Below are 26,423 nucleotides of genomic sequence, written 5' to 3'. Positions count from 1 at the left end.
CGTTGGGCGAGGTTAGTTCAGTCTTGTCCCCGTCCAAAATCTGTGCCCGACAAGAGCAGGGTGAAGCGGTTGGGGACACAAGGAGACGGCGTATTCCACCAACAAGGGAACAAGGAAGGTTCCCCTTAGCAAATTTGTGTACCGCCCCACGCATCAGCCTCCAGACACATATACGAACATTGCATCCTGGGACTGGTAGGCGTTTGGACATTCAACGAACTACCAGGGCTGGTAGCGCTTAGGGATACACCTTTAAGGAGCGGGACACTATGCAACCAATCAGGAAGGGCTTTTATTTAAACCTGAGCCACACGAACATTCCTGAAACATTTTTCACCCCAGGCGCTGAGGAAGGCAGAGAAAGATGCCGAAATGCATTCGCTGAATGGGGGAGTTGGAGGACTGAGACTTACCCTTGGGTGCGAATAAAGCTGTCTGCAAACTGTTCCCCTCTTGTGGTTTCTTCGCTTTGGCTTCGGTTGAGGTGTGGAGAAAGATATTATTGCGCGGGTTCCAGTTACGCGCATAGAAGCCCCCGCTTCGTTAAGTTGGTTCTGGAACTGCTGGATTAAGGAGTTTATCTGGGTTACCGGAATTACCAGAGCCCCCCTGCCAGTTCGGGACACGGTATGGCGGTGTTGGGGTCATTCAGCCTCACGTTGGGCGAGGTTAGTTCAGCCTTGTCCCCGTCCAAAATCTGTGCCCGACAAGAGATGGGTGAAGCGGTTGGGAACACAAGGAGACGGCGTATTCCACCAACAAGGGAACAAGGAAGGTTCCCCTTAGCAAATTTGTGTACCGCCCCACGCATCAGCCTCCAGACACATATACGAACATTGCATCCTGGGACTGGTAGGCGTTTGGACATTCAACAAACTACCAGGGCTGGTAGCGCTTAGGGATACACCTTTAAGGAGCGGGACACTATGCAACCAATCAGGAAGGGCTTTTATTTAAACCTGAGCCACACGAACATTCCTGAAACATTTTTCACCCCAGGCGCTGAGGAAGGCAGAGAAAGATGCCGAAATGCATTCGCTGAATGGGGGAGTTGGAGGACTGAGACTTACCCTTGGGTGCGAATAAAGCCGTCTGCCAACTGTTCCCCTCTTGTGGTTTCTTCGCTTTGGCTTCGGTTGAGGTGTGGAGAAAGATATTATTGCGCGGGTTCCAGTTACGCGCATAGAAGCCCCCGCTTCGTTAAGTTGGTTCTGGAACTGCTGGATTAAGGAGTTTATCTGGGTTACCGGAATTACCAGAGCCCCCCTGCCAGTTCGGGACACGGTATGGCGGTGTTGGGGTCATTCAGCCTCACGTTGGGCGAGGTTAGTTCAGCCTTGTCCCCGTCCAAAATCTGTGCCCGACAAGAGCAGGGTGAAGCGGTTGGGGACACAAGGAGACGGCGTATTCCACCAACAAGGGAACAAGGAAGGTTCCCCTTAGCAAATTTGTGTACCGCCCCACGCATCAGCCTCCAGACACATATACGAACATTGCATCCTGGGACTGGTAGGCGTTTGGACATTCAACGAACTACCAGGGCTGGTAGCGCTTAGGGATACACCTTTAAGGAGCGGGACACTATGCAACCAATCAGGAAGGGCTTTTATTTAAACCTGAGCCACACGAACATTCCTGAAACATTTTTCACCCCAGGCGCTGAGGAAGGCAGAGAAAGATGCCGAAATGCATTCGCTGAATGGGGGAGTTGGAGGACTGAGACTTACCCTTGGGTGCGAATAAAGCCGTCTGCAAACTGTTCCCCTCTTGTGGTTTCTTCGCTTTGGCTTCGGTTGAGGTGTGGAGAAAGATATATATATATTTTTTTTTTTAACACCAAAGGAACTCTGCTGCTCCGAGAGGGCACACTGCGATATCTCCGCTATCCAGCATGTTTGGCCCCCAGTGCGTGCCTTTCCTGCCCTCTCTCCATCGTTAATCACATGTTCCGACGCGTTTCGAGGCCAGATCGCCTCTTAATCATGGAATCTGTACTCTGAGGCAAACATCACTCACCGTCTGAATTCAAAACATCTTTTATTTGCTGAATTCACCCGCCCTCAGTGGGCGTGGCTGACCGAATGCATCAGTCTGCTTGCTGGTTATTGTAGTCCATGACAGTGAATGTTATATTAAATCCTTCAGTAGGTTGTTGTCTCAAAGTATTATAACAGTCTATTTAATCACCTTTAGTAGGAAGGGAAAGACGGGCTGGAAAGCTGTGCATCTCCTGGGAAACATCGCGCTGCACGGTAAGGACAGTTCCTCGCCACAGCTTTACTGCTTGTAGGTGTGTTTGCTACAGCGCGGTAATGGTGCTCCTCTCCACGGCCAGAGCAAGCCGTGCGAAAATCTTTAACACCAAAGGAACTCTGCTGCTCCGAGAGGGCACACTGCGATATCTCCGCTATCCAGCATGTTTGGCCCCCAGTGCGTGCCTTTCCTGCCCTCTCTCCATCGTTAATCACATGTTCCGACGCATTTCGAGGCCAGATCGCCTCTTAATCATGGAATCTGTACTCTGAGGCAAACATCACTCACCGTCTGAATTCAAAACATCTTTTATTTGCTGAATTCACCCGCCCTCAGTGGGCGTGGCTGACCGAATGCATCAGTCTGCTTGCTGGTTATTGTAGTCCATGACAGTGAATGTTATATTAAATCCTTCAGTAGGTTGTTGTCTCAAAGTATTATAACAGTCTATTTAATCACCTTTAGTAGGAAGGGAAAGACGGGCTGGAAAGCTGTGCATCTCCTGGGAAACATCGCGCTGCACGGTAAGGACAGTTCCTCGCCACAGCTTTACTGCTTGTAGGTGTGTTTGCTACAGCGCGGTAATGGTGCTCCTCTCCACGGCCAGAGCAAGCCGTGCAAAAATCTTTAACACCAAAGGAACTCTGCTGCTCCGAGAGGGCACACTGCGATATCTCCGACGCGTTTCGAGGCCAGATCGCCTCTTAATCATGGAATCTGTACTCTGAGGCAAACATCACTCACCGTCTGAATTCAAAACATCTTTTATTTGCTGAATTCACACGCGCGATGTTTCGGAACATGTGATTAACGATGGAGAGAGGGCAGGAAAGGCACGCACTGGGGGCCAAACATGCTGGATAGCGGAGATATCGCAGTGTGCCCTCTCAGAGCAGCAGAGTTCCTTTGGTGTTAAAAAAAAAATATATATATATATATATATATTCACGCTCGTAGGGATGTCCAACAGAATGAGAGGCACTCAGGCACACAAGAGCTTTTCCCCAATAGCTTTTATTTGGTCAACAATAGCTCTCGCCAGTCAATTCAGCATCGGGCTGCACATCCGGACGCGTTTCGGGTATCTCCCTTCTTCGGCGGCATTTGCAGTCCGTGAACACCATTGGAGCCCCACCTTCTCTATTATGCTCGATCGCACGCCCTGATTGGCTGCTCAATTATGAGTCTAAACGTTGCATTGTGGATGGTGAAGTCCTTCTTAAAATGGTGCCCAATAATTAATGCAGTATCAGCTTCCAATGAGCCCCGGAGACAGCACATTGTAAAATCCTCCTTATGTGCCCCACAATGGAGCCACTTACTTCGTGACTTCGTGGCCTTTAAGTTTTCCAAGTGGTGCCCCTCAGCGGCAGGACGGCCGCTTGAAACATTCACGCTCGTGGGGATTTCCAACAGAACGAGAGGCACTCAGGCACACAAGAGCTTTTCCCCAATAGCTTTTATTTGGTCAACAATAGCTCTCGCCAGTCAATTCAGCATAGGGCTGCACAGCCGGACGCGTTTCGGGTATCTCCCTTCTTCGGCGGCATTTGCAGTCCGTGAGGGGCACCACTTGGAAAACGTATATATCCAATCCAACATATATACACTAGCAGCCCGTCCTGACGTTGCCCGGGTATGAAATAGAATGTGTGTATTCAGATACGGTCATTCGCATGTTCCCCCGCTTGAGGCCCAGCTGCAGCCCTGGTTGATGTTATCCGGCGCGTGTCCCCCGCTTGAGGCTCAGCTACAGCCCTGGTTCATGTTAGCAGGCGCATGTAATTAGTGTAGTGATCCGCCGCCTGAGCCCGGCTACAGCCCTGGCTGATGTTAGCAGGCGCGTGTAATTTGGTTTAATGTGATAGTTCAGTAACAGCGCGCATGAGAGGCTGCAGTAATTGTCCCCGCAGACACGCTCAGTCGCGTGTGCCCCCGCTTGAGGGCCTGCGCCTACCGTCTAACAATTAGAATTCTGTGAGTCTTGAATGATTGTTTCCCGCTGTTCTCATTTTTTCATGACCCACACTGACACTCTTCGGTCCGAGTGCTTTTCAGACGCACCCAGGCCAAGCCACACACTGCGTTCAGCCCTTTCAGACGCACCCAGGCCAAGACACACACTGCATTCGGCACCCCCAGTATGTGTGAGACAACGGGCAGTCCCCCAAGGGAGTCTTGCGAATGGTTACTTACCACGCTTCGAGGTGAACGCCTTTGTGACGCCCCCAGCACACGGCCACAGCATACAATCTGATTAATGTACGACCCAGATGGCATGAAGTGCGGAACGTAGCACACGCCCCCAGCGTGCCCCTTGATGCGACGCAATTGCGTAATTGGCGCTTCACATGGCATGGAGGGCGGACACACGCCCACATCGCGGACACACGCCCACAGCGTTTGTCACAGTCCCAGCGTGTCACGCCCCCAGCGTGCCCCTTGATGCGGCGCAGTTAGGACTCACATGGCATGAAGGGCGGAATGTACCACACGCCCCCAGCGTTTGTCACGCCCCCAGCACACGCCACCAGCAGAACGCAGACACGCCCACAAGGGACTGCTTTGCTGGCACGGTTCTTTTACCTTTTAAATGTATATGGTGGCCGTCTGCATAGCCTATGTCCTTCTGCTGCAACTGCCCTTTCAACGCTGTATTGGGTGTTGTGATTGGTGACGTGACCTCAATACAGAAACTTTCAGATGGAAAACCGAGAAACCTGCCTAAGGGATCTTTACAAAAAACCTTTAATCAGGAAAACAAAAAAACTAACTACATTGGCGACTCTGCAGATCATCTAATTATCTTAGTAAAGGACGGGGAGTTAGAAATCTGGAGCCAAAGTTCCAAAGATAAGGATACAGTAAATGTAGATCAGTCTTGGTTATGGATTGCAGAGACTTTAAACAATAAAAAACAAGCACGGAGCAAGAATCACTCAGTTTAGCAGTGGACTACTGATAGCATCTTGGAATATAGCAGGGAAAACACCAGAAAAGATGATGGAACTGACGGAAAACCAACCAGCTATAATGGCAATTCAAGAAACTTGGTCAACAAAAAGTTTTTACCAGGAGGGGTATTTTACCTATGATATTCCAGCGCAGGAAGTAGGCCGAGGGCATGCGAAGGGAGGCATAGCAATCCTATTAAGCGAAGAGTACAACTGGGCCCAAGAAATCATCTCTACAAAATCTAACCACTTTCAAAGTATCAAGATCAGGTTGGGGTTAGACACTCTAGAGCTGCAAAAAAACTTTTTGCTTTTCAACGTATATATCCCCCCTGGACAAAAAAACGACGGGCTATTTGTTGAAATCTTGGAGGGTATTCAGCTTATAATAGAAACTCAAGCCTATCTCCCCTTCTTAATCATGGGTGATCTTAACGGAAAACTATCTAACATAGAAATATTGAAATGGGCAAGCTGGTATAAGGAGGAAGCTCTTGAAATTTCAGTGCGATTGTTCCCGACCAGAAGCAAGGCCGACAAAAGGGGGAAAGTATTATTACAATCACTACCTTTACTAAATGGAACTATCCTAAATGGAAATGTGGAAGGTGACATCCCCGCGTCTTATACGAGACAGGGAACGAATTCCAAATCAATTTTGGATTATATGATCTGCAGCCTGGATATATATGGGTCTGTTTTACAGCTTCAGATTTATTTTGTCCAAGGAAGCGACCATGCCATCCAGGCTTTATACACCCAATGGACAACGAACACATGCCCAACAAGCCACATCATGTTTAAATCCAGTACAGTTACGGTAAAGACAAACCAAAGGCAGATATACTGGAATTCCGCTACACTCAATAAAGTCGCTACTCTAATAAATACTAAACAGCTCCTTCAAGAAAACTATTCCTCCAACCTAATAACAAACTTTGAGACGATAATTGAGACATTAAAACAAACGCTCCTACACAAATTGCAACAAGCCGTACCACCAAGACTCAAAAATAAAACTAGTAGGCCATCTACAAGCGCAAAAAGGTTAAATAAATTAATAAGATCGCAGTTCCTGGAGCCCTCCATATCGAAACAAGCAGAAATCAATAAATTAAAGAACCAACGCAAGAGGGAGAAACAACGGCAAAAAAGTATAACACATGATAAAAACTGGGTCGACTTGCGGATAGCAGCAAAACAGTACAACCAACGTACTTACTGGTCACTAGTCACTAAAGAAATAGGCACAAAAAAGGCCCTGCAGGCCATCCCAGTCCCCCCTAAAGAATGGGAGATATATTTGACCAACTTGTATAAATCAAACACTAATTATGAAAGGCCTATAACTCCCATAAACAACTGCGAAGGAATTACTTCTTCCATTGGAACTGTGTCCCCCTTTTCTGCAGAAATGCATATAAGGAAGGCAAGAACAACAGGAGCCACCGGCCCAGACCAAACACCTATTAAGGTCCTTCAGACTGACCCTAAGGGATGGAGCACGATACTATCTCCCCTCTTCAATTTCATCCTCACTACAGGGAAATTGCCGAAATCCTGGAAGGGTAGTATCGTTATACCGATATATAAAAAGGGCCCGAGACAATACCCTGGCAATTACCGGCAGATAGCACTACTGGATGCTACGGGAAAGATCTTTGCTGCGGAGGTTCTTGATCAACTAAAAAAATGGGCTTTCGCACAGGGATTGATCCCGCTCTACCAAGCAGGCTTTAGGCCAAAGCACTCAGTCTTAGATAACATCGCGATGTTACAAACTATCCTTGAAAAATATGTGGTAGCTAAATCCCAGCCTGTGTATGCAGCATTCATCGACTTTACCACAGCATTCGACCGAGTGGATAGAGTGACCCTATGGAAAAAATTGAAGAAATTAGGAATCCCTGAGCAGTTGTTACGAATTATAATTGCACTGCATACAGACACCTGGTGCCAAGTACAAATGGGGAGGGAAAAGGGCTTGACTAACCCGATCCCAACCCCTAACGGACTTAAGCAAGGGTGCCTTCTTGCCCCGTTGTTGTTCTCCTTATACCTCTGCGATTTGCCTCAGCATCTACAGCGAGAACTAAATTTTCCACCAAAGGTAGCTGCCCAAAAAGTTCATACCTTACTTTACGCGGATGATATTATAGTGTTGGATCAAACACCCTTTGGATTACAAAACGATCTGGATGCCCTGTATAAGTATACTAAGGAAAAAATTTTAATACCTAATTTAGCCAAAACAAAAATAGTTTCTTTCTCAGCGAAGAAAAAAAGCAGTAAATATTGTTGGAGACTTGGTGACGAAAAAATCGAAGAAGTTGAGGAGTATACCTATCTGGGTAGGATCTTCACTAAGTCGCTAAAAAACAACCGCCAGTTACTAAACTTGTCGAGAAAATCAGAGGTGCACGCAGGAGCACTGCTAAGGTTATATGCGGCCTCGGGAAATATACATTTTTTCTCTCTTCTTAAAGTCTACAGTGTGAAGATCCCCGCAGTTTTATCGTATGCCCTGGAATACATACCTATAAAGCAGTGGACATTCCTAGACCTAAAAGAAGGAACATTTTTGAGGAAAATGCTAAAAGTAGCGCAGTCTATCCCAGTACAAGCACTCCGCCTTGAACTATCGCTCACGAGCTCTTACTCTCGAGCCATCGCAAACATCATTAGGTGGGCATATAACCTGCTCCATGCAAAGGATGGTACACTTCGCTCCCTGCTAAAAACAGAGACTTTTGATAAAGACTCTACGAAGCACGTATTTTATAAAAACATGTCTTTCGCCCTCAAACTGGCGAATATTAGTACCGATCTGTTGTTGACTTGGACACCGCCTCAATTGAAACTCTTCTTAAAATGCTATACCCCAAAACTAAGTTTTGACCTAGACTCATCACATTGCGCCAAACTAATTTTATATAAAAAGTTTGCTGAATCAGTGGTATTTAAGAAAATCCAGAACTACATAGACTTTAATCTCACCCATGGCGCTAGGAGATTAATTATCCTGCTCCGGTTGGGCATTCTACCCACCCAAACTTTAACATCAAAATGGCATCAAAACGAGTCACCGATATGTAGTCTATGTAGCGGTGGGGAGCAGGACTTAGAGCATCTACTGTTTATATGCCCTAATCTAAAAGTAGTAGCGGCGAGAGCAAAACATCTGTATCCTATATATCTCAGATGCCGCATCACCACCGTCAAGGAATTGATTATTGCTTGCAAAACTCCCCCTAATGAACTAGTTTGCTATAAACTTTATACATTTTTAAAACCTTTTTTATCTTTGTATTAATATGAGAACTTTTAAAAGCTGTAAGAATTGAATTTTATACATTATTTGTGGTCCTCAGTAGAGTACCAAATCAAATAAAAACTTGACTTGTGATTGGTGCTGTGGTTACTGAGATCACCCGCCTCAAAGGTTTGGGCTCTCTCTTTATAACATTAGTATGGATATATATATTTATAAAGAAATTACTGCCCTGTGCTCCCAAGAGCCTCGTTCTGAGCTGTGGGCAAAATCACCTGGGGTATACCAATTGCCATACCGTGCAGTTTCGCCCTGGAATGCATTTACTGCTGCAATTCAGGTTTGTGGGGTCAAGATGAGAAATTAATTGTGTATACTGTTGCACTGCATCCTGTTTCTGTAATTTTCTCCATCAGCGGCCTCTTTTACTGGCGCACCCCCCACGGGTTTAACCTGGAGTAACTTAGAGAAGAAGACGCATGGGAAGCAGTACCTAAGCTCACCCCGGAAGCCAGATGCGGGCGCAAGTACTGTACAGGCGAAGCGGGATTTACCCTGGGACCCCGGACGAAGGCCTGCTTGATGAACCTCCCCGGGTTTTCACCATGCGTGACCATCCAAACACTGGAAGACATTTGGTTCAGTGTCACCTTAACGATTTTTGGGGCCCGGGGCTAGAAATATTTTTGGGGTCATTGTTCGGGACGGCTTTAATTTCTATTTACCATTTTGGGCTTAGTCAAGTCTGCATTATGCCAAGAAACTTGCAATTGTATGGAAAACATCAGCTCATGGATGAGCAAGAATTGCCTGAGCCTGAATTCAGGCAAAACTGAGGTCTTGCTGTTCGGCAAAAACAGCACTTTCTGGTCCACAGGCTGGTGGCCAATAAATCTTGGCCCTCCTCCAATACCAGTAGAAAAAGTCAGGAATCTTGGTGTAATCTTTGATAAAAATACTTACTTTTGAAAACCAAGTAAATCAAATCAACTGTTTTACCTTCTAAAGATCATTAGGAAAATCATGCCATTCATACCGACTCAACTTCAAAAACTGGTGGTCGCAGCACTTATTTATCCAAACTAGATTACTGTAATGGGCTATATGTTAACCTACAACTGAAATTGTTGACAAAACTTCAAACTCTACAGAACGCCTTATCTTTAAGATTCCTAACCATCAGTCAGCTTCACGAGCCTTACGTGAACTCCATTGGCTATCAATCACCTTTAAGGCCCTATGTATTGCCTACAGGGCCCTGCATAATTCTGTTCAATTAAGTTCAATTGGTATAGACCCCCTAGAGCCCTTCGCGCTTCTAATGCAAAACTATTGACAGTACCTACCTTCAAGAATATATGGCACTCCTTCCCTGTGGATCTCAAAGCAACCCAAACGCTCCTTCAATTTAGAAAGACCCTTAAAATATGGATTTTTAATCACTAGTTTCCGAACCTCCTCCTTTCTTATCTGACTTCAAGGCAGCGCCAAGACACCCTCGGGTATTCGAGCGCTATATAAAATATATTAACATAACATAAAAATGGGGCCACACAAAAAAACATTGAAGAGTCTTTCTGCGGTTCCCAGTTATCCCTAAGATGGTAGTTGACAAGGACAGGTATATAGTCAGAGGGAGGTAGAGACAGGAAGCGAGGAAGAGTGGTTGAAATACTTGAATGGACAAAGGTCACTATTCCTGGGGGGGCCTTGGGAAGTGGGGGCAGGCAGTTGCCTGCTTTGCCCATGCCTTAAAAGTCCCTGGTTCAGTTCATAATTCTTAGCGAGTTCAGAATGTGTAGCCTTGCCAGAAAGAGGCACATTGAGAGACCGTTTATGAGGTGGTAAAACAAAAACATCCACGCAGCTGTCCTTATAAGGCAACGCACAATTCAGGACTGACCTTGTTACCTCAGGTGTGGCAGGACGGCACATCCACAGCTAAAGGAGTAGAAGTGAGGAAAGGCCGCGCGCCAGCACGAGGCGCGGTCATCCCACGGGGTTAAAGTTTCCCCAGATAGCGTCGACGCTGTAAATATATATTTTATTCGCCAAGGGGTACCACAGCAATAAAATAGATAAGCTGGGGGCCGAAAGGTCGTGCCATAAACGGGGAGCTCGTAAAACTGTCATGTTTTTCTCGACGATGACGTCACTGAGACTCTTCCCAGCCAATCGGGACGACGGCTCGCGCCTTATAAATCCAGAGCCCCAGCTGACGGCCCGTCACTCTGAGCTCCATCACCCGAGGTTGGCAGTGTCACTCCAGCACCTGCAGTTGACTCCACTGACGTCACATCACAGCGACCCAACCCAAGGTAAGCAGGTGCAGGTAGAGGTGAGAAGTACTGGTACTGGTACTTACGTGTGGCTTCGAATGGACCTGAGTACACCCACTGGAAAGATACTTTTTTTCTTTAATAATAGATGGAACTCCCCACCTCAAGAGCCAAGGCTTGCTTTATATGTCGTTTGTGAGAACCTTAAACGCACCCTTTTCAAAACCTACCTGTAGGACTCAGTCTGTGATGGAGTCCTGGAGACCAGGGCGTGGAGGTAGTAGGTACCAAAGTCTATGAGCGCCGTGAGGCCCTACTAATGCCACTGCAGCGCACCAGAAAACTCTAACATGACAGCATTAGCATAGTAAGCCCCATCATTCGCTCTATTGCTGTCGAAATGCTCTTCTTGCGCTCCCCAAAGCGCTGCGAGGCCTCTGTTAGGTGCATGCGATGCATATAGGCTTATCATTGAATAGCTAAATTAATACATATATGGGAATGATTCCTGTCATTCATCCCACATGGTTTCATTGTGCAGGGTTTAGACTATCTCGGCACATGTTCTATGCCAGATGCCTTCAGCATCCTCTGAGGTACGAGGGGAGCTGGTGGAGAAGTGGTGTAGGTCTGTAGGATATTTGTTTAAATTAAGGATATAGGTTTACACGAAGAAGAGCTATTTTTCTATAAATGTAATTAATTATCAGATAGAAGCAAGCCTTGGAAGCAACAGAAGGACAGATGTGACCTGAATAGCAACTTTCTGAAGTTCTCACTGTTCCTGGAGGTATGAGAGGACATTAAAATCTGCCCCTTTTAACACTATCATATAAGGGCATTGTATATTAGGTGGGGGGCAGAGCCTACTCCTGCTGCTGTCACGGTACCCTAACCCAGAGAATTAGCTGAGGCCCGCACGTTGACTTGCTGTCGTGATGGCAGCCTCTGCCAGGCAGATACCGCTCTGGTGCCCCCAGTGGCGTGGGGTAAAGGGATGGCACCCCCTGCAGAATGTAAGGAGGGGCCCTTGAGTCTCCCATATCTGACCTTGGCCTAGGGCCCTCATGAAGAGTTGAGGGAGCCCCTAAACAAGTGTCCTCCCCCTGCAGGAGCTTGTGTTATTCCCCATTCCATCCCTCGGTGGCAGCAAAGCTTGGCCCCAAGGGACAGGGGCACCTGAGGAAGGAGTGCAGCAGGACTGCTTCAGGCAGCAACATGTCGCCTGCTTCCTTGATTTGACTCCATCAGACAGGAGGCTTCAAAATCAAAAGGATTCTCCCTTCAAAGAAATCTGAAGCAAAGCTGCCCCATCCCGCCAGAGGTGGTAGAACAGCTGTATGGCTCTTCAGCTTGCAAATGGAGACAGAAGGCGCGGGTTCCAGAGCTTGTGTGTTTTGTTGCCTCTGAACAGGTCTTCAAGCCTCGGAGTCCACTTCGAGGGATGCTGAGAGATGAGGATGCTGAGACGTCCTGAATTAGTGTTCACTGAACAGGATGCAACACAACTAAAACTGCAGTAATGAATCCAGCTCAACGACAGTACTGCCGGTCAGTCTTCTATCTGCTCCTGGGGCAGTTCAGTACTCTGCCAGATATATCCTGCTCGCTCTTCAGGAGCGAACAAAATCACTTCGCGCGTGCTATCTCTTTTTTACTATAGTGGCCAAAGGATCAAATTAAAAACTTTTGACCCAAACCTGTGTCCAAAATGAAGAAAGCATCTTCCAAACGCTATGCATGTATGTGTGCTGTTTTGGAATGCAGTGCGCTGCATTCTTAGTGCAAGTATTTCAAATTCCCTGTGCAAAGTTTAGAAAGGACACAAAGCTGTCTATCTGTTGAAGCAACGTGGTCCCTGTTTAGCCAGTGCTAGGATCAAAGATACATGTGGCTGTTTACGGTGTCTACAGCTCAGAGAGATTTATAAAAACATTAAATATAGGATATAATGAGATTTATGTTTCGGCGGACAGTTGTGACGAAGTAACCCATACGCTAAGATCTAAATCAGGCCCACAGGTGTTTGATGTGCATTGGCCAATACATGTTTAATACAACCCGGTACGTAGCCCGGTAGTGATTGTTGCTTTATTGTTACGAGCATGCGTGAAATGATCAGGCCCTAGGCATGGTCCTCAGGAGGAGGCCCTGAGAGTGTAGGGTAAACTGCCCCTGTTTAAAGGGACTCAATATCTACCTGCCTCATTCATTGTAGAGTCTGGACACTCATTCACCTTCAAGGCAGAGGAAAGATCTCCTTATCCAAAGGAAGACTTTTGTTGTAATGAACAGGGTCCTTTAAATCTCTACTCTTCCTTCTGCTGTCTGAGGCTCGCTTGGCCATCAGGACCGGCCTGAAGAAGGACATCAAACACAGAATGCGCTTCTTTGGCATTAAGTTTCCTGCAAGAACTTTGCCGTATTTCCTCAGACCAAGGAACACTATATAGTGGTGAGAGGTCAATATATCACTGAGCATAATCAATCCATACATTTTCAAGCAGCCTCCAGGTAAATATTCCATATTAGGAAAAAACCTTGGTGCAAAGATTGCTCACGTCCCTGCCTGCTCTGAAACCCCCTGGAGTTGTGCCTGGAAATGACCTGGCTCACAGTACCAGACAATAACTCAATTACTGTGCACAGGGTCCATAGTTCAAGTTCACCTGTTCTTATCAGAGCAATAAAGCGATTCAGGTCCTCATATCCACTCATGTACTGTCAATTAGGGTTCTGGGAACACAAGGTGATGCTTGGTAATCAGATTAGGTTTCATTTACTATAGTTCACATTTCTAAAGTGCCAATTTTGTACAAAAGAATAACAAGTACACAAATAATTATAGCAATGATAAGATAATATAACAATAAGTATATTAATACTAATACAAATAATAATAATCAGGATAATAACAATTAAAACAATTGTAAAATAATGATAATATAGTACAGAAAGAAGTGCAGGATCCCAAAACTTACTGCCCAGTCCTGATTCCACATCATGTCTCTTTCTTTTGTTACCCTACATTTCCTGTTTATTTATTTGTTTCATTTGGGCAGGTTCTTTTTATCTGTCTCTGTAATTTCATCTCCTGTCTCCCTTTTCTGTCTTTCTGTCTCTTGCTCAAAGTCAGATGATGGAAAAATAAATTCTAGTCTCAAAAAGTGAGGGCCAGTGCCCATCACCTGCAACCACTGGCATACATTTAGAATTGCATTTTAAAAGTTACTGATGGAGAAGGGGAACAGAAGTGATTCTGTTGTTTGATTCCTCTCTCTGATTCTTTCAAGGAAGTCACCAATGTTAATTCACCAAATGAAAAAATTGGCACTGGGGCAAGCTATAGCCTTGCTCACGGAGAGAGGATATCTGCGTGAGTGCTGAATTGCAGAGCACTGGTCTTAATCATAACACTTGTGGCACAATTAGTACTTGCCAGTAGATTCAAATCACAGTCATGCCAAATGATTGCCTTAGTCAAGGCAACACCACTCTGCATAGCCACTATCAGAGGATGGCCCTGTAGGGCAGGCGCACGTCTATGCAGCAGATCCATTAATGATCTGACTTGTCTAATCCGGTAGTTGTCCCATTTCTTGTGGGATTAGGTCCCCAGGCTTGGTGGATCCTCAGAAGTTTCACCGGTGGAAATTATCCTGAAATTTGCAGTGGATCACAGATTCATTTTTTGGGGTGCAGATCAGAAAGCTCATAATAAATTGCCGTCTGGTTGGAACATAACATGTGCATAGGTTCTGTGCCACCCTAAAACAGCGATGCGGCTATCTCTGAGTATTTCCTATGTGTACAGGTAAATTAACAGAGGTCAGTGGGATGTAGAGGTTTGCATTTAAGAGGATCCAATTTACACTAGAAAAGTGGAGGACCCAGATGACTACATAGTAGTGGAAGGGGAAATCTCATGTAAAACAAGCACTGGTAAATCTAATAGGTCTGTCTTGTATTTTCAGTCCTGACCAAAACATTTTCAAAAGCCTCCGCCAGTGAAAAAAAATCACTGCTTTCTGTATGCGCATCTATGAGAAAAATAATTTAATGTGTGATATCCTAGTGTACTTTTGAGTTGTAAAACAGTCCCTCATATATTTCAATGTAAACACTCTATAGGAGGCAGAATGATACATCGAACAGCCAATCGCAAGAGGTGAGAGTGAAATACTCCTCTGGGTGAAGCCAAAGCCCCCTCTAAGGAAAACTGGAATGAATTGGTAACAATAGGTCACAGAGACAGCCGTGCTGTTCAGACAGAGCTAAAAAAAATAACTGCGTCAACACCCTGAGCCTGAGGTGTGTCCATCATTCGGTGGGATCTGTACCACATTATCTATCACAAGAGGCACATTTTCATACGATTAATCTATATGGCAATAATTTACCAGCAAACAGTAATCGTGAAAATATAGTACTGATCTGGCTTTCATGATCAGACATTGATCGATCCTTCTCCAAGGCCTCGCCTTAGACCCCATGCATTTCCTTGGATCTTTGTTTTTAAGGACTGTAAGTCCCAGGGAGATGAGTACCTTAGCAGGAGCAGCCAAGACAAAAGTACCTGCACCTTACAGCAACCGGCGGAAGGGCGGGGCTTCTCCAGAGATCCACTTCTGACAATTTCCTGTACTATATTATTCCATAAAGCAGCAGGGGCCAGACAGAAGTTCTGAAAGTGAGGCTCAGCTGAGGCTGCTCCTTGCCAAATGCCACCTATCTGTTGGGGCAGCCTCCATTTTTACAGAGGCTTCAAAACAAAAGAAAGAAAATTCAAGGAAAATGTTTAGGCTTTTGTTGGAATGAGGGGTGTAGGGTATGTGGCAAGATAAATGAACGAGAATGAATAAGAGTTATTTGTTTAGGGAAAGGAAATGGTAGTAGGTTAATTTTTTTAAGTGGTAGCTCCAGAAAAAAAGTGAAAAAAACTTGGCTTGATGCTCACACTTTGTCAATACAACACTCAAATCAGATGTGTGAGTCTTTTGGACTAGATGCACTGCTCATTAAAGCAGAATACATTTCTTAGGAAAGAGTCCATCTCAGGATACATGTCTAGCGCCGTGCAAATGGATGACCAGTAGGGCCTCACTAGCAAAGCCAGCTCACACAAACAATCAACATCAGGTTAAAAACCTGGACTAGTGTAAATAGTCTAGTGGGCTAATGCATCTATTTTTCGAGATGGTGTGCAACCTGAATGCCACAGGCTGAAACCTGCAGGGCCTTGGAGGCTTGTCTTTCGAGAAGGATAAAATGTGTACCATTAATATGGGTAATAACTAACACGTGTTATCAGTGCCTAGGGTCGAGACAGTCTGAAAAATAATTCATGGAAAATGCACACATTATACCTCACTTTTTTTTTTTTTTTTAAATTGTTTTTATTGTTGCTGGCACAAATTAATCAGTCACTGTTAAGCATTGGTCAGTGCGGCTTCAACATTCAGCCGCATCAAACCATTCAAGCAACTTTTCAATTTTGTCTGTTTACTATGCGATAACTTACAAACAAAGGGTCATGACACGTTTCCGTTGGCAGAATGAAGTTGTACCATTTACGTGAGTAGAAGCAGCACAGGGCATTATACATGGTTTATAGCAATCACAAACTTAACATCATGTCAATTCGTAAGGCTCGTGCATCCCGTTGTACCTAACGCCCTCCCACCACTCCTCCCGCTCATCCTGTCTCCTCATCCTCCCCCACGCTATCAATATCGTCATCCTCAGGCAGTGGTTCACAGATCTCCCCCCTATACACGTTCCACGGTGACCATGTCTTATTCCACTTACGTGGGTTGAGCCTCTGTTGGTACACCGCTCTTTCCGTCAACATTAACATATCCATGTTTCTGCACCATTGAGCCAGGGTCGGGGTGTTGTGCGCCCCCCAGTTCATTGCTATGTCACGTTTTGCCAACATCATACCAATGATTACCCATCTCCTCCCATGCAGTGTCAGGTCGGTCTGGTCCCACACATTCAGTAGGCAAACCCTGGGGTCAGGTGTAAATGGCGTGTGCAGAGTCTGGCCTACCGTGCGTGCTACACGCCTCCAATAGTCTTGTATACTGGGGCAGGCCCACAACGTATGGAACAGCGTACCCTCCTCCCCACAGTTTCTCAGACAATATGGGTGATCTGCCCTGTGAATTCTGTGCAGTGTTGTGCGGGTGTAATAGACCCTATGTAGTATTTTAAATTGTACCAATCTAAAGCGTGCGGATATACCCGCCTCCCTGGGCGAAGCCAATGCTGCATTCCAGTTTGCCTCGTCCATTTCCCCAAGCTCGTCCTCCCAGTGTTCCTTCAGTTTCACCAGCGGATCCGGTAGGTTGTTTAACAGTTTACGGTAGGTGAGTGAGGTAGCACTTGCCTCCATGTAGTCCGTAAGCAATCTGTCTTCTAACGGGGCCGATTCTGGGACCGTCGTACCTGGTTCTAGTACAGATAGGAGTGCGTGCCTAATTTGTACATACCTGTAAGTTTCATTTATTCCCATGTCGTACTGCTCCCTCAGGGCCGCGAATGAGATCACACCATCCCTCGTCCACAAATCTCCTACTGTAGAGATCCCGATGTCGTCCCACCGGTCAAACCCCTTACTGCGCCGCAGAGTACCTAGGACCCTGGCATCCCATAGTGGTGTGAGCTTGGTAATCACCCCCTTCCAGGCTAGTCGTCTTTGAGCTTTATGCCATATAGACACCGTGTGTTTGGTTGGGCCTCTCAATTTTGTCAACAGTCCCTTATTATAAAGCGGGGCCAGCAGGGTGTTTAAGCCTAGTTGACTCCTATCAGCCAGGAATGCCGGGTCATCCTGAGCAACGTGGATCCATTGGTTGATCACCTTAAGGTGGGCTGCCCAGTAGTACAGTTCAAGGTTTGGGAGCGCTATCCCCCCGCTATACCAGTCTCTAACCAGTTTCAATTGCGCGACCCTGGCCGGCTTATCTCCCCACAGTAGGCCTGACAACTGTGCAGATACCTGGCGGAAAAACGATGGTGGAACCATCGCTGGCGTGTTTTCCAGGACATACAAGAAGCGCGGCAGTGCCATCATTTTGAAGAGCGCCGCCCTACCTAGCAGAGTTAAAGGGAGGGTCTTCGAATGGCGCACGTCTGCCTTTAACCTGTCTAGCAGTGGCGTAAGGTTCAGGTCCCGAAAGGTCGCCTGTTCTCGTGTGATTCGGATCCCTAGGTATTTAAAGGAGAAGGATTCTACCAGCAACGGGCAGTCCGCGTTCAGGGGATACCTCACTTTTTTAAGCACAGGTAATAACCTGGTGCAAAACACACCGGATACCAGCTGGAAATGTTTTTGCAAAAAGAACAATTGATGGACAGAATGCTGTACAATGTCAAACATTCACCCCAGTACAGAGATGGTTTTGCAGCCGTTTTGCCGTGAGTCTAAAGGATCCCAGGAGAGTTTAGCTCTCGTTGAATTTACTCCAGTTTTGGGCTCGACCCTCTCCGAGTGGAAAACACCGGAAAATGTGCTTATAACACAGTCCACACGGGCATTTTACCGACTTCCCCGTAGGTGCCTTATCTAGGGTGACCAGGCGTCCCCGTTTTGCCAGGACGGTCCCCGTTTTTAACCAGCTGTCCCAGCAAATTTCAAGAAATTTAGCTCATGTCCTGGTTTTTAGAGGGTCGACTAAAAACGGTGGGAGGCGTTTTTTATGTTTTACAAAGCAGGGAAAGTTAGCAGTTGTTTCAAGAAAGCAATTTAATTAACAGGCAAGCTACTGGGTTTAAAGTGATATTTTATGTATGTTCTTACTGCCTGTTCAGTAATTCTCTGCTGAGGAGCGCTCTCATCGCTTCAAGTAAAATTGTAGTCCTTTGTAGTCCTTCTTCTATTTTTGTGAAATGTCCCTGTTTTTGGCTTTAACATTCTGGTCACCCTTATGCCTAGTGCTTCACATGGAAATAAACCACTTCCCCATTGCACGTGCAAACGTGCAAATCGGTCCTGCAACTCTGCGGAAATCCCGTGCAAACATAATCCTCTCCAGCAAGTTTTCGTGCCAATTTTACGACCACATTGTGTTCCAATTTAGCCCGTGACAGTATTACCTCAGTATTCCCCGAGTGTCAGCAAAACGAGTATCGATTAAATCACCCAGAACGCTCTAACATTTCCTTTTATGGAAGCTGCGTCTGATGGCCGCAGCGAGACTACTTGTAAACAGGTTCAAAGGTAAAGGTGCAGCCAGACGTGGCCAGCACAGCCTCGCATGACAAACAGGGAGCAAGTGACGTCCGTGGAGCACAGGAAGGGCCACACCCTTGAAGCCTGCACAGCTATCGCGGATCCCAAAGGTGTCTGGGAAAATGAAAGTAAATACACCATTCAGAAGCTCAAAAACTCCCCCATAAATGAAACAAGGTGCAAACGAAATGTAACAAATTTTATTAAGGAATTGCAATGGCCTTTCAGATAATGCAGAAAGGAGTAGGAATTTTACATTCAACATCAGTGGTTCTCAACCTTTTAACTTCTGTGAACCCCCACTTAATCATTACTGGAACCAGGGGACCCCCACTGAATCATTATTGGAACCTGGGGACCCCCTACTGAGTCATTACAGGACCCCAGCCTAAGTGTTGAGGATGATTTGAACTGCAAAACCAAACATAAAAATGCAGAAAAAAAGACATTCATCAGACAAATACACAAATGATGACGCATTCCAATTAATTCTCAAACACATAAATAAAATAGTTAAGAAACATTTTTTAATAGAAAGGTTAGAACTGTTCTAAATTCAATTGAGGCCACTCATCAATACTATATTCTGTTTGATGCACCTTCACTGCTCCCACAAAACCATCTGAGGATAATAATTGAATTTTTACCCTCCAATTTCTAATTCCTTCACATTTACAGTACGTTTAACATTAATTGTACCTATAGCTTCTTTATTTATATGCACTTTATTAATCTGTTAATTTAAATTAATTTTCTAAGTAGGCGCGTACCCCTTGAGGAGTCTTTGCCGACCCCAAGGGGTCCCTGGACCACAGGCTGGGGCCACTGTTCTACATATTATTTTCTGTTGTATAACTCCTGCTCCTAAACTCTGCTTTTTAGGTGTAGTTATTGACAGCTTTAGCTGTCTAGAAGACCTCACATTAGCAATCTCTGAAAAAGTAAAATAAGAGGTACATAGACATGGCTTAGGATCAGCACCATTCAGCCATTGGCTTTCATGTCTTCTTCGTAGTCTGAATTTGCTTGAATTGACTATAAAGACCAAGTAATTTAGCGGATGGGTACATTACCCATTTGTTTTCTCATTCGTTTGTTGCTTGAGGGGCATCACATAGTCCTTTTGTTTGTTTCAGATATAACAAGATTTGTAGTTTGTAACTGAGTTAGTGTGGTATTAGATGTAGTTACTCTACGAACATAACAGCATTTTGATTGCCAGTTAATGGCAGGTTTATTTAGGAAGTGGGTTTATTTATGCGTTTTAATACAGCAAGTACTTTACCCGAAGGTGTCAGAGCGCTTTACAATAGAACCAGTTACATTACATAAGGACTTCAGAGTACAGGATTTACATAAAAGATGCAAACAGATAAACTCAAAAAGACTGGTAGTAAGTACATATGTCTACTACAGATACTCGTGATTAGAGTTAAATATATACAAGTTGCAAATTCACTCAAGATTACATATTAACAGAAGTTGGAGTGATTAGGGTTGGACAAATATATATTACATATTTACAGGTTCATTTGTTTCTTAGCTATCATAATGACGTACAATTTACGATTTTTTTGTTCACAACCTAAAGACGTCTGTGCATTTAGGCTTTCTTAAAGAAGCAACAAACTCTTGGCCCTTTGTAAATAGTATATGCAAGGCAATATTTTGCTGTGCATTCTTTTTAAGTTCACTCCTTAGAAGACAAACTTCTTCTGAATCCTTTGCATACTATTTTTTGAGAGTACATGTTTACTCTGCAAAGGCAATCTATATAGCAAAGGAGGCAGTACTCACAGATTTTTTTTGATAATTAAGTTTTATTGCTTTTAAACTCATAGAACAAATCAACAAGTACACAGAGATCATTAAAAGAATTACATTCCCAAGATCAAAGCAACCCCCAATCACTACCCCCAAAAGTCCTACACAGGCAAAATACAAAGGCAAGTTACCTAAGACCCTCAACAGTACCCAACCACTTCCCCCTCACTCTAGGGTACTTCTTGCAGCGCCCCTTGGCCATGTGCCGTACTCACAGATTCCTTTTCATTTCTTTAAAATCAGTTACTAATAGAAAATAAAGAACAGTTTATGAAAGGCCAACAAAGGAGCGGTAAAACAACACATGAAGGACTTGGAGACCAGCAGATTTTCATAAGAATCACTTATACTGGGGATTGCAAAGAGTTAGTTGGTCAAGTGACAGGACCAGGTAGGATGTTGTGAACTTGTACGCAGCTAAAAGTTGAGAAAGCAGATGAAACATTGGGCCAAAGGAAATCATGAGCTGGACCTCAAGAAATTAAAATTTTTAAAAACAAAAACAAACAAACATTCAGCATGAGTTCTAAGCAATTTTACTACATTTCTCAATTATAGAGATTTGCCTTATAACGAACAGAGATCGCGGATTCTATGGAAGCTAATTAAAAAAATAACACATCTGCATAGGCCTCATTACGAGTGTCTTATTAATTCAGGTTGGTTCACTAACAGAAGTTACCTGCAGAAGCAGACTAAAAGTTTATCGGCAAGACTGTGTTGCTGATGCCCTTCCCGCACCCATTCGGACAACTCCCCACGAAAACACTTGGCAAAACGTGAAGGGAATAAAGTTACAGTGTAGGTGAAAACCCATGGGGATTGGTGCAGAAACACCAATTGCCATGGCAATTTCCCATTGGTGAGGGCTAAACTTTAAGGGGCATATGTACAAGGAGTTAACGCCACATTAGCGGCACTTTTCCGACGTTTTTGCGGCAATATTTTTGTCGCCATATGTATAAGCTGGCGCTAACCTCTTTTAGCTGCAGTTTTCCGGTGAAAACGTCCATTATAAAGATCACCAATTCTGTTAGTGATAATGACATGCAAGGAAGGTGTTCCCGTGCAAAAACGGCCGCTAACCCCACTTCGCAATATTAGCAAGGGGATTCCTTAAGTTTGGAGGACCACAAAAACTGCCTCTAACTGAAGTTAGAGGCAGTTTTTTTAAGACCAGAAAATAGCTGGTCTTAAAAATGGAGATAACCCTTGGGTCCTCATTTCAGCAGGTTTTGTTGCTGGACCGCGCTGCAAGCAATGTTGCTGTGCTGCCCTGCGACAAAACTACAGGGCAGGACTGCGCACCATCAATAAGATAGTGCGCATTCCTGGGCCTCACTCATGAAAATTGTTGCAGCGCTGTGAGAAGACATCGTTGCAACACTTTTCACTACCCCCTCCTTGCGACACCATGGATGCGATGTATTCAATGGACAGCGCTCCATGACGCAAGTAATGACAGATACGTCTGGAATACTGACATATCTGTCTGCGCTAAAGTCACTTATTGCTGCAGTCATGTCACAACCATGACGCAACTTCAGCAATGCATGGGGCCAGCAGATCCCTGTGACACTGCATCATCCTTCCGCATGCCATCATGCAGGCGTAAGGTACTGACGTAGTGCCGTTCTTGAGGGGTGCCCGGGTGTGGGCGCAGTTGAAGATCCATCAGTGGCAGTTGTGCGCTGCGGTGTCATCGTCTGTAAGCGTTGGCGGAGAGGTGGTGCTGAGGGAGTTGACGAGACGTACTTGGATGGCCTTGATCCAGCTGCGAGGGGGGCGATGATGGCGGTTGTGTACGGTGGTCATGGTGAAGATGTGATGTATACAATGATGGTCAGTCAAGGAGCGTCCGGTGGTGTGGCTTTAGTTGGAGGTCCCGCTGGCGGAGGAGACGTACTCGACCGCATGTCCTGGTATCTGGCTTGCTGCAGTGACTAGCTGCTTGAGTCTGATGTTGGGGAGCTACCCCAGGAGAGGGTGGTGTTCTGGTCACTGGGGTTTGTCCAGGTGGAACTTGAGTTCGCCGAGTAGGATGTCGTCGGTGGATGGGAGAGCCTGGTGTGCAATGAGGTCTACAATGGTATTGGAGAATGGGTTTCCATGGCCCGGGGTCTGCAGATGAGAGTGCCGCAGAGGATGGGTTTGGGGTTGGTCCAGATCTGGAAGTTAAGGTGTTCCATGGTCACAGTTGGGTCATTAGAGTGCATGGTTAGTCGGAGTGTGCTTCTGTGGGTGATAGCAATGCCTCCTCCTGGACGGTTGGAGTGATCCTTGCGGGTGATTCAGTAGCCATCAGTGGGGTCTAAAATGAAAATTGGGGTGTGCATTTGAGGGCTCAAAGATACATTTTAGGGTTCAGGGTTTGCTTTGGGGTGCAAGGGTTAGTTTTAGGGTTGCACTCACTGAAGTGGGAATAGTAATGTTTACATCTCCGCAATCCAACACCTTCCCTACTGTGGCAATATGCCTAGTATTAGTATCCGTAATGGAATGTGATATAATGGTATGCGTCGTAACACCATATATCCCTTTGGCACACCAGTGGTACGCCCCGTGCACATGGCCGCACAGCGGCCGCCATTGAGTAGTGCTGTGGGGGGGACTGAACAGCTGGGAGGTGGGAGACATCGGAAAGAACACTGGATGGGGCGTGAATGTGGGTGTGTGTGTGTGTGAGCGAGTGTTGTAAATATTTAAATGTGAGAAATCTTACCTCGAGGCTGGGTCCCGTGCCTTTGTTGCTCCAACTCTCCTGAGTCTGCTTCCAGGAACAGGAAGTAGGCAGCCAGGCTCCCTCCCCTAAGCCAATCACAACGCTGCAATGCAGCATTGGGATTGGTCATTGGCGCCGGTACTAGGCGTTCAGCCAGGTGCTGGAGGTGTGGGCATGTTCTCCATGCAGGCTGTAATGCAGCCTGCATTGCAAACAGGACAGTGCGCATGACTGCTCTGTGCGGCCTGAGCGGGCCGACCAAACAGTCACTGAGCACTTGAGTGGGCATGCCACTCTGCCCCTGACCTGCTCCGTGAGTGGAGCAGCCCAACCCACCCACCTGCCCGCAAAGGAAACAAGGCACGATTACATCGGGAAGTTATCATCATGTGATGATTGTTCCTCTTCTTGCACTGCTTGAAACCAGTGGGGCGACGCTCTTCCGCCATACCGGATGAGCCAACACGGGGGGTGTGTCATCTACAGGTGCTAGGCCTGGGCGACTCGACCCCTGGGCCTTCTCCGTTACATGTCACAACTTCTCCTTACCTGGACATTGACACTGTGACACAATCCGCTAAACTTCCTCCAAATCTGTGACTCAGCCAGCAGGAGCCTTGGCCAGGTGGGATTGCACAAGCCTGGGTACAGCAGTCACCACCATGTCCGCTGGTGAACTTGTTGATGCAGCAGGGCCCCCTTAGGCATGAACTTGCAGCGCTCCTGCAACACAAGTTTGGCGCAGCTCAGTGGCCTCACCCTCCACAGCTTCCGGCCAGCGCAACCTCATCCGGCCTGTCATATAAAGAGGTGCTGCCCACCGTTGGTAATCCCCTCCATACACCCCGGTGTAGTGGTTGATCGTAGTATGCGATGCAGACCTCCCTACCTTGGTGCACAGGAGCGTCTCTAGCATTCACAGTTCCAAGGGGCCCAAGGCGGTCTTCTCACACAGGTCAGCAACATGTCTCCATGCGACCGGCCAGACTTTACCACCAGGTACGGGCGATCGCCATGCCTCAATGTCGACTCCACAGTTCCTCCGCATCCCACTCCAGGCTCCAGACGCAGGTGCAGTGAGGCATCCAGGCTCCAGGCGCAGGTCCAGCGAAGCATCCAGGCTCCAGATGCAGGTCCTGCGAGGCATCCAGGCTCTCATCAAGGTCATCCTGGATGTTGGGTGGCTTGAGGGGGTTGTTAATGTGTGCTGCACTTGGCCCTGGCTGCTGCATTCTGCATTTCATTTTTTTTTACCTAATTCTCTATTGGAGGTCGACTCATAGGCTATTTTTCCCATTAGAGGCAAAAAAACTCACGTTGGGATGACTAACTTGTGTTTTTTTGCTGCTAATGGGGCTTTCGTTGGTTTTCACCCGCTAACGCCGGAATTCCTATGTGGCAAAATGTGTAATGAGTGAATGCCATTCTACTCTCCAGCTCCCCCTGTATTCCACATGTTTTTGCTGCTAACAATATTCATGACTCTTCCTCCCACAGTTCACCATGGAGGATGATATTGCTGCACTGGTAATCGACAATGGATCTGGTATGTGCAAGGCCGGCTTCGCTGGAGATGATGCTCCACGTGCTGTCTTTCCATCCATTGTGGGGCGCCCAAGACACCAGGTAAGTGACCTCTAATTTGCAAGAACCGCTTGGTATAGGTTGGCTCCTTTAGTTGATTTTCCTTTCATCATATATTAGTTGAGAGATATTGCTATAAACAATTTAAAACCACAGAAATTCGCCTTAGGTCCCTTTCCTATGTAAATACTAATGAAGGGCATGTCTTCTACTAATCAAACATTTTCATAAAAAAACACAAACACGCTGACTTTCATGTCTTCTCAGTATTTATGGAACAATTTTTAGTTTTACTTATTGTTGTTTACAGAAAAACAGTCCTAACCTGTGCTTTTATACAGGCCTGAATGTTATGGCCATCACAGAACGGATCCAAACCCCACCAGTCTTGATTTGTGGCAACTATGGGTCGGATCTGTATATTTACCTGTTATGGCCTTTCACTGTGAAGGTGTGTGATGAGTTACGAAAGGTGTTATTATAAACCTGTAGTCAGACGTGTTTTGGTCGTTTGCTGGAGGGGGAGGGAGCGGTACACCAGTATAGTCATTTGTCTTCAAATGCTTGCATAAATAGGGTGGCTTTCATTTTAGACTATGTTAGAACTTATTCCGGAGAATGGTGTCCTGTGCTTAGATTATTCTTCTACTTTTTTATCTTATCTTGTGCTGGTAGATTTTTACAGAATAACTCGATTTATTGCTTGGGGCTGGGCAGGTATTGCTCAGGCACTTTATGAAGTTAAGATGCACAGCAAGGACTAAGGGCCAGATGCATCAAAAACATGTTTTGCTATTCCCTAATCTTTGCGATTAGCAATTAGGGAATCGCAAAACGGCATGCATGAAAGTTTGCAGTACACTTTCTGCGATTCCTAAGGGGGGGTCGCAAATTACCTACCTCATGAATATTAATGAGGTAGGTTGCAATTTGCGACAGCCTAGTAATCGCGAAAATCACAGGGATTGTGGCCTGCTGAGATCAGCAGACCACCATGTCTGTGATTGATTTTAAATAAAGCAATCGTTTTCTTTTTGTAAAGCAGCCCATTTTCCTCAAAGGAAAATGAGAATGCTTTTCAAATAGAAAAATGAAATTTTTTCTTTTTTCTTTATATTTTTTAAGACCAGGCAGTGCTCCGTGGGACCACTGCCCGCTCTTAAAAATGTTTTTACAAACATTTACAATGGGGAACGGGTCCTTTGGGGACCCCTTTGGAAATGTCTTACCACCTACTTGAAGTAGGTGGTAAAATGTGAAAGTTTTGCTACAGCATTCATGGTCACAATTCGCTATTTGG

General features: G+C 45.8%; 1 protein-coding gene across 1 annotated transcript in view; it reads left to right on the top strand.

The window, feature by feature from the left end:
• Positions 1–10,629: 10,629 nt before the first annotated feature.
• The window catches only part of LOC144786081 (actin, cytoplasmic 1-like), a 48,195-nt gene continuing 32,401 nt past the window's right edge, over positions 10,630–26,423 (top strand). The window contains exons 1-2 of the mRNA XM_078665029.1: positions 10,630–10,796; positions 25,037–25,165. Coding sequence (XP_078521155.1) covers positions 25,043–25,165 — 123 coding nt within the window. The 5' untranslated portion in view covers positions 10,630–10,796; positions 25,037–25,042. The remainder of the gene's footprint in view (positions 10,797–25,036; positions 25,166–26,423) is intronic.

The sequence above is a fragment of the Lissotriton helveticus genome, chromosome 10 (genome assembly GCF_964261635.1).
Source record: "Lissotriton helveticus chromosome 10, aLisHel1.1, whole genome shotgun sequence".
Taxonomy (NCBI): Eukaryota; Metazoa; Chordata; class Amphibia; order Caudata; family Salamandridae; genus Lissotriton; species Lissotriton helveticus.
Note: the sequence above shows the minus strand (reverse complement) of the source record. Positions and strands in the feature narration are given on the sequence as shown.